Here is a 9,285-nt window from a genome sequence, read left to right as displayed (position 1 = left end):
TTTCACTGGATGGATATTTAAAGTATTTTCTCTGTGCATCCAAGTTAATAATGTATAAACTAAGTTGATATCACAAAGTCAACTTGGGCTCTGATCATGCAAGGAGCAGCACACAGAAAACCCATGACTCCACAAGGAGCCTCAAGGCTCTACCTGTGTGGAATGCGCTGTAACGCTGCAAAACTCTTAAGGCTCAATCCCAGGACTTAACAAGGGGGGAGCTTTGTAGCTGCCTAGGCAGTTAACAGGTTGGTTTAGTTTCCATTTTCTTCCTCTTCTGATTTAGCACTAGAATTCTGTTATCTGCTAATGACACATCTGTTTATGCCTGAACTCTACAATACCATACAATGAGTATGCTTCTAATAAGTACACAATAAAAGTAAAAATCAGAAAGGGAAGAGGTGGAAACTTGTTTTCTGTTAAGGAAATCCTGATTAGGGGTTATTTGCATTTCAACACTTTAAAACAGATTTCAAGCAAAAAAAAGTCTATTTGGAATTAGATTACAGTAAAACAGACAAGTAGCACTTAATTTGATCCAAAGTGGAACACACAGGCATTAACTTCTGTTCAACTGCTATAGCCTCCATCTCCTTAATGCCAGGGCTGTGCTGCAACCGTAACAAACAGCTGTTGCAAAGGCAAAAATCTAGAGAAGGAGCAGGAAAAAAGAAGGAGAAAAAAGAAATAAGTGAATCACGCATTATATTCTACATTTTTTTCCTATTCAAAATGAATACAAGAACACACATGATTCAAAAGTTACCTCTCCTAGCCAAAATGCTTAAGGTAAAGATAGATTTGGGGATCCTGCAAAGTTTTCTCATGAACCTCCCTGCTACAACCCCATGTTATTGCTTTTAACTCGCTTGCTTCAGAAGACATTTTGGAATAGAATATGAAACTGAATGTCTGCATAAGTCATGGTACAAAGTAACCACGTGTGTATGTACGCTGTGTATTTGAGTTTTATCTAGACTGATCAAACATTAATCTCAGATTTGTTTCTAAGTGAATGCCTTTACCAGCAAACAACTAAGACGACACACCCCTAGAAGACATCCCTCTACACAGCAGAACTCTCTTTACTTGCAGAAATACAGAAAGAGCTTCAAATCTGGCCTCCTCGACCAGATAACCAGCCATTAGAACAACTTCCTGAGAAATGCCAGAAAGTTGCTATTGCTCAAGGACTGAACTGAATAGATTTGAACTGAAGGTCATGCCCCAGCAAACTTGAATATATAACGTAAACCAGAAGGAAGAAATGAGAAACTGAACTGCTGGGGAAAAAAAAAAAGTTTCTCATATTGTCCAGTGCTAATGATGGATTCTATCTCTTAGAATATAAGAATTCAGTCGTGTCCTAGCAACCTATCCCTTGCTTTCCACACAAGTGTTAATTTGACAATTAAAGTTTTGAATAGATGCTACACCGTAGAACTACCACCCATATATATCAGAGTACACAGAAGTAATTTTAAAAGACAAAATATTAGCAACCTTTTATTTTTTTCCATGTTGATCACAGGACTGTTTTAATGAAGTGTTTCAAAGGATTACAATCTTTTTCTGTATGTCTTGACTTTCTAATTATATACTTTTGGAAAAAATGCAAAGACACTAAAGACTACAGTTATCTGATTCACCATTTCCCAGCATACCTCAATCAAAAACACTGAGGCAAGTTACAAAAGAGTCTCGTCTCCTCTTCCCCTATCTTGACAGGGATTTGAGGGCTTGAAGAACCGAATTCTCCCTTGGAAAAATAATATGGAAGGGGTAAAGGATCTCCCAGATTCCCCAGCATCCTACTCTCAGACAAAATGACTGAAGAGACCATATATTCAGTGGGATCTGAACACACTGAACAAGGATTGAACAGCTACACTTAACAGTAGAATTTGAGATACTTGTTCAGTATAAACCCCTCCCTTAGTTCAGGCACAGCTATGAGACACCACCTCTGTCCTTGTGCCACATGGCCATACAGTGATCAGATATGCTCGAGTGTGTTACTGGCAAGTGGGTAATGGTGAGGCACTCTAGACTCAGAGACTGACGTGCCCACCTCACCCCTTCAGAGACTGGCTTGCAAAAGCAAAAGGCCTTTCCTTTTTATTCTCCTCTTAAAAAGAGAATGTGAACCTTACACCTTACATGCATCTGTTTTTGTCTTGAGATAAACTGGAGGTGTTTACTGTGCAAAATTTATGGTGTATTTAGTTTTAAGGACAACAGATACCTACAGAGGGTTTTAGAAGCTTAATAAATATATACAGTTTCCTGAGGTATGCAAGACCTCTGGATGGTACAAAAAAATAAAAGCAGCAGTTTCAGTTCTTTAAGTTAAGCCTACTGGCACACCTCTACTTGCCCTTCAGGAGCCCAGCCAGGGAGAAAGCTAGAGCCTGGTATATTTTCTGACTCAGCTATGCACACCCACATCACCAGATACAGTGATTCAGCGATGATGCAACTACAGTGAGAAAAATGCAGTCTGAGCTTAGGCTATCAATAAAAGCACTCTAATCCTTGCCATAAGAGACAGCAGGGCCCTTACAGATAACTTCTATGCCTGGTGTAGTAAGTACACTTCTGGAGCTTCAGAAGGAGCTAGTCCAAAGTTTTTTCCCCATGGCATGTTCAGGACTATCTAAATGGTATAAAAAAAGCAAGTGAAAGTTTGAGCACAGGCATGAAATTCACAACTGATGTTTTGATGAAGGCTCAGTTGTTATCTTTTTCTTCTAGTCTAATAACCAACATTGCTTTTACAAAATACCTCATCTAAAAATAATAAGCTGTAGTGATCATATATTTAAAACACTATAGCAAAGAGTAGCAACTGAGCACCTATCACATTAGCATTAGCTTATTCCAATATTTTTTGCATGTCACTGTTAGACACTATTTGCTGCTCTCAAAGACAATCCTTTTTTTCACAGCTCCTCTTTCTCCTGCAGCTTGCTGTTAAGTTCCCAAGTTGAATGGTTGGCTACAAGGGCTTACAACAGACTTCTGTTCCCCAGATACAAATATATGAAATACATACCGAGGCTGCTATGCTTATGTTATATTCATGATCAGCTAGAATCTTCTCCTGTGTGGTGGAATTGAATTTGCGGGGAAAGTGATGCAGAGATGTAGTTGCTGCTTGCAATAGAAAAGCTCCAAAATAAAAGACAAAAGTAGCCCCATGGAAAAGAAAATCCTGAAAAGCAAATAACAAAATCAGTCTGGGCTGCAATACCTAATTCTTCTAGTCCCAGTACAAATGAAATTCAACACTGAAACATGAAACGAGCACTGATAACAATAACTTTAGATAAGCAGTGTTAAATCTGTCTGAGAGCTTAACCTGGACATGTTTTCACAGCTGCTTGCAATTATAAGCAACTCACTAACATAATTAGCAATAAAGGGTAACTCTCCCTCTCCCCAAACCCTATATTCTTTCAAATTAAGAGACACATGCTCATCTATATGTACATATGCTGACCTTTTAGATCACTTTAGAGCTATTAGAACTTGCCGAACTTGCCCTTCATATGGCTCAGATAAGAAAGAAGGGACATACAGACCAACTTTATCACAATTTAAGCAGTACAATACAAGCTTGCAGTCCCCCAAATCCCTTCTCACCTCTAACCTAGGCTCCAGAAGTCCCCCCTCCACACTTACATTTTGCTTCTGTAAATGCCTAGAAACACCTCAGCCTTGACACAGCTGAAGTTTATTTCTGATACAATCAGAATACAAGAACTGAGGCATTTCCTCAACTCTCTCTGACTTGGCTCTGCCCAAAATACAGTAATTTGGAATTACTTCATGATACTGTGGAATAATATGCCTGAGACTTGAGAGGACAGGAGTTAGGATTTACTTTAAATATGCTTCTCTCCTGGCCTTCTCTAGGCAATTCCCTCCTCTGTGGTAAATTCTAGCTGAATGCAAGGTTTAAACATCTACCTCTCATTTCTGGATTCTATTACTGGAGCACATGAAAAAGCAGCTCTGGTGCCTAAATCTCTTTGAAATACAGAGTCCAGTGTTCCACCCAGCAAGGTCCAAGGCATGTTCCAGTACAGTTTTAAAATATCCAAAATATTCTTCCAACATCTCCTTCTATTGCTGAGTCTGCAAAGCTGACATTTGCACTGCACTCGGTTCCTGAGTCCATACAACATATGCTTTGTGCCTACACCTGTGCAGGTCTGCAAAAGCCATAGACACAATTCTTACAATTACACCCAAGTATACGTATGCTTTTTGATGAGATCCATGTTATGTAGTCTTTCTCCAGCACTAATGAATTCTTTATGCGCTTTTAATTCACTTGAGTGCAATGGACTACCAGTATGCCAAGAGTGAGAACTCAGGGTACACCACATGTGCGTCCATCACAACAGCAGACAGCATTCAAATGCACCGGAAATCACTGTGCAACATCCTTACCTACTGACTGTCTGATATCAAAGTGAGAATGTACTGCATTTCCCTGTTTAGAGAATAATTTGATTACAGAATCCCAGAATCGATTAGGTTGGAAGAGACCTCTGGGATCATCGAGTCCAACCTTTGCCCTAACACCACCATGTCAACTAGACAATGGCACTAAGTGCCACATCCAGTCTTTTCTTAAATACCTCCAGGGATGGTGACTCCATCACTTCCCTGGGTAGCCTCTTCCAGTGCCTGACAACTCTTTTGGTGAAGAAGTTCTTCCTAATATCCAATCTAAACCTTCCCTGGCGCAACTTGAGGTCATTTCCTCTTGTCCTATCACTAGTTGCCTGGGAGAAGAGACCGACCCCCACCTCGCTACACCCTCCTTTCAGGTAGTTGTAGAGGGTGATCAGGTCTCCCCTCAGCCTCCCCTTCTCCAGGCTAAACAACCCCAGCTCCCTCAGCCGCTCCTCATAAGACTTACCCTCAAGACCCTTCACCAGCTTCCTTGCCCTTCTCTGGACTCACTCCAGCACCTCAAGGTCTTTCTTGTAGTGAAGGGCCCAGAATGACATAAGCTGCTACTACAGTTTCCCATTCCACTTACATCAGGAAATAATTTTCTCTTAATTAAGAATCATTTGAGGTTAGGTCATAGAGTGTACTGCTTTTCTTAATGACTGCTAAATACTGGGAATCCAAGTTTTCACAAAACTGCTGCAGTAATTCCCAACTTCTGTTTTTCCATCCTGGCTGGGTTGTTAGTTTTGGGTCGTGTCCCCCCTCCGCATTTCTTAAAAACAATTACTTCCTATTGGAGTATTACTAGGAGGCCCCACTGACATCAACAGAACTGAGAAGATAAGGGTGTAGAGGGTACCTTCCTGACCTAGCTGGATAGCCTTTACATACTAGGCTTGCCAGATCTCAAGCTTTCGGCATAAGACACATTCCCTGAGTCTCCAGCTCTGATGTAATATCTGTACCTCACAGGAAAAAAAAGCAGGGACCTACTCCAGCATGAGAGTGCTGAAGCATCGGGGAAGCTGCAGTGCTCTGCTGCAGCTGGGGGAGGCACTTCTCCCCACCAGACACTTACTGTTGTGGCTTGCCCCACTCACTTGAGCTGGCAGACAGACACACACATCTTTCATGGTACTGCCTACAGGCACCATGTCAGACTGCTGCAGGTGTGTGTTCACTGCGCGACAAATACTAAACCCCATATCTTGGCCTGACATACCCACTTCATAGCACAGGATTCCAGCAACTTGAAAGGTCTGCATAAACCCATGGGTAATCAAAGGCATCCATTATTCTTGGGCTGCTAAATACCTAGCGTGCAACTATGTCAGTATTACCAGCCATCCACTTTGGGCATCACTGCTCATGAAGGAGCACAATTAGCTCCATGAGGAAGACAGTGCTGACTGCATACAGGAGAGAGATTTTCAGAAGACAAACTCTTTCATTTCCTTCATTCTCCTGCCAAACCCTCTAATTTCCTTCTCCTGGCAGCAATTACAGTGACGCTATGTAGAATCAGTGAGGTTTCACATTTCTATGGTTATGGTTTCTGTGACCAAAAACCCCAAGATCTTATGAGGGAAGGTTTTTTGTTTTTTAGTAATTGTTAGCATGGTGCCCAACTCTCCCTTGCCTCCACAGTTCTATCATCATTGACACCTCATACAAAGTCTATGTAAAACACTACCAGATCTGCATGATATGTTAGTTCACATCTAATTTTGTAAATGAGTGTTGTGAGTCAGGCTGTAAAGGACCGTATTTGTCATACCATCTGGTTTAATACAGTGATCTACAGAGCAATATACCTCCATAAGGTCCACATTTTCCCCCATCTTTTCACTGTGTAGCATCTTATTTTTTAAGTATCTGTATTAGTACCTATGGACCTACTTATGACATAAGGTATTACTAAATCCAGGGCTGTCAGAATCTCATGCTATTTTTCAAACTTAGATTTAGACTCCTGGAGTCTTAAACCACATTTGTTCATGAATCTCTACATGAAGCTATAGTAACTAAGCCATGACTCTTCCCATTTTTGACCTAATCTAATGATCTGTAGCTTCTGCGTTCTACTGTAAATTTAATTTATGAAATAGCAAAAACCATGTATTTATCTAAATACATGCCAACCTAAAATGAACAGGTATAACTTTTTATTTTCTAGTAATAAAAAGTTTTGGTGTTTCCAGTAATTACTTATTTGCAACAGAAGGTAGAAAATCCTTGTGAAGTGCTGCTAAAGAGTTTAGTGCCAACAAGTTACAGAACACTTGGGTACTTGAAAACAGTGGTCAAATGATCTATCTAGTGTTATTTTTGTTGACAGCTGGAAGGAGCTGGATTTCAGCTACTGTATTAAGAGATACAACGACTAACTCTGCATTTAAGAACCCCACAATTGCAGCTTTTATACAAGTCATGTAGCAATTTGCTGACACAGAAGGTTTTTCAGTAATTTATCACATACAAGGGGACAAAATTAACAGTATGACAAATCACTGCCAGCATCAAGTCGCCAATGTGTAAGACACACGCAATCGTTATAAGATGAACATTTGTATAGCATTTTCAATCTATAAAAGGCTATGCTCTCACCCAGCAACTCTTAAATACATGCATGATTGTAAACTGGCAAACAGTTTCAATGAAACCCCGGACACTATTAATTTACTTAAGTTATGCACATGCTCAAGGGCTTTGTTGCATCATAACTTGTGAGGATGTCGCAGCATAAATCCCTGTAAAGGTCTCTGTAATTGTAACTCATTATTAGCCCAATTACTGCCTGTATTGTGCTGCAAAGCTGACACTGTATGTATGTGTATTCGCTATCAAAGTGCTAAAGTTTGTTTTAATAGAATCCAGTCTGTTACCACTGATGGGTTTTGAATTTATCAGAGCCCCAAACTCATGAAGCTCTATGATTTGCTTTAAAGACCTTTTGTTTTAAGGGACTGTCTGTGAATAACTTGAACAGATAAATAACCACAGATGTTGATACTGAAGCACACAATTCCAGCTATGATCACGAAAAGTGGCAATAGGAAAACTAAGCTGGACAGGAGGAATGTAAAGGTGATCAGTAGTTACAAACAGCCATACTTAAATATTTTAGAAGTTCTGGTCCTTTTGGAAGATTTTTTGGAAATTCCCATTCTGATCACAGTTTTGCCACCTCTTATTATTCACTTCCAGTAATATGAGAGAGAGTGATAGCATCTTGTGCTCAACTGCTTGAACGCTAAAAAACTCAAAGTAAAGAGCAGCTAATGACAACAAAGGAGTACATAAATTAGCAGTCAATAGCCTGAGGATTCCACATGGTTGGTAAAAACTGGAGCCAACAGCTTCCCTTTTTTCTTAGGAAGGTACAGTCTGAGAGAACTACCAGCACAAGCCATAACAATCCATTACAGCAAGAATCTAGTCTTGTCTTCAAAATGAAGAAAAGTTGAGCAGAGTATAATGATATCTGTCATCTCACCAGGCTTCCTCTAAGAAAGATAAATGTTAAGGCTCCTAAAAGGATGTTAAGCTATATCATACTGCAGGTTATGCTATCTTCAGCTACCTAACAGCCACTCACCAATGCTGCCCCAGCCATAAGGAATTGATCCAAAAGTCAGCAGAAGACTTTCTTAGGAACTGGAGGAAACTTCCTGGGTGCTTTAGTCCAGACAGTGCTACCTCGGACAACCACATTACACAATGTGTTCACAAATGTATCCCTTCCTTTACAGTATTAGATGTATCCTTCTAGCCCCCATTATGCATAGGATGTTACTACCACTTCTCTAATAGTCATAAAGTATTTTCTGATTTCCATTCCACAATTATTCCTGGCCATTTAAACCAATTTGTTGTCATGCCTTGCTAAACTAGTCCTCTTCCTGCTGCTCATGCATTTTATGTGTTCACAGAGAACAAGTATACTCCTTCAAACAGTTTCAAAAGCTGGGCTCTTTCAGCCTCCCTCATAAAAAAGGTCCTATATTTCCTCCATCATCCTTGTAGCCCTACTCTTTCTTTTTCCAGTTTTGCATTCCTCTGTTTTGAAAAACTTTCCGCTAAAATGGAAAAAGCCAAGCATTAAGACTTAGGATCAGCACTTCTCATGAAAAGATTTTCAGTTTATAAAACAAAGGGAATCCTTAAATAAAGAAAAAAATCTTACCGTCTGGTTCCAGTTGACAGCAATTCTATTTGCATAACCGAAAAGGAACACACACAGGAACACAATGGACAGGAACCATGCAGTCACCGCTACAAACATTACCCATCCTTGCAGCAGCGGCAGTGGAACTCGGGTAGAAGCTACCAAAATCCAGACTATCGTTCCAAACAGCTGCAAGGAAAGGAATACAGATGATGAACTGAGAGATAACTTTTATTCGGTCCTTCCTGCCTAAGAACTAATATCACACATCAACACGTCCTCAGATTACTTTTAGGAAACAAGAGGAAACACTTCAAAAGTACTCAGAGAGCCCAAGTGCTGTTCTCAGAGATGACAGGCACTAAGTGGCGGTAAGATAAAGCCACTCTGAAATTCTTAAAAGCTCTTAAAATAGTCTTAAAAATGGGATTTACAAACCCCGGTGACTTGTGTGCTGCTGCTGAAAATTTTACCCTTACTGTCATTTTGAGGGAAATGTAAGAAATGTGAAAACATGGTTCAGACACACACATACACAAATCTCTCTATATATACACTAAAGTTAGCATGACAAGGATGTACATCAGATTTGGATTCAATCTCATACTGTTTAGTATTGTAGCCCTAATCAGATAAGATACAGA

General features: G+C 40.0%; 1 protein-coding gene across 1 annotated transcript; it reads right to left on the bottom strand.

Annotated features, from left to right (window-relative positions):
- Positions 1 to 284: 284 nt before the first annotated feature.
- On the bottom strand, positions 285 to 8,858 carry MAL2 (mal, T-cell differentiation protein 2; the record flags this gene model as incomplete). Its single annotated transcript, XM_009694664.1, has 3 exons — positions 285 to 652; positions 3,059 to 3,217; positions 8,660 to 8,858. Coding segments are annotated over 3 exons (430 nt in total), but the record flags the coding sequence as incomplete, so codon positions are not given.
- Between the last annotated feature and the right edge of the window lie 427 nt (positions 8,859 to 9,285).

The sequence above is a fragment of the Cariama cristata genome, unplaced genomic scaffold (genome assembly GCF_000690535.1).
Source record: "Cariama cristata isolate BGI_N322 unplaced genomic scaffold, ASM69053v1 scaffold14702, whole genome shotgun sequence".
NCBI lineage: Eukaryota > Metazoa > Chordata > Aves > Cariamiformes > Cariamidae > Cariama > Cariama cristata.
The sequence above is the reverse complement of the archived record's forward strand: the minus strand, read 5'-3'. Positions and strand labels throughout refer to the sequence as shown.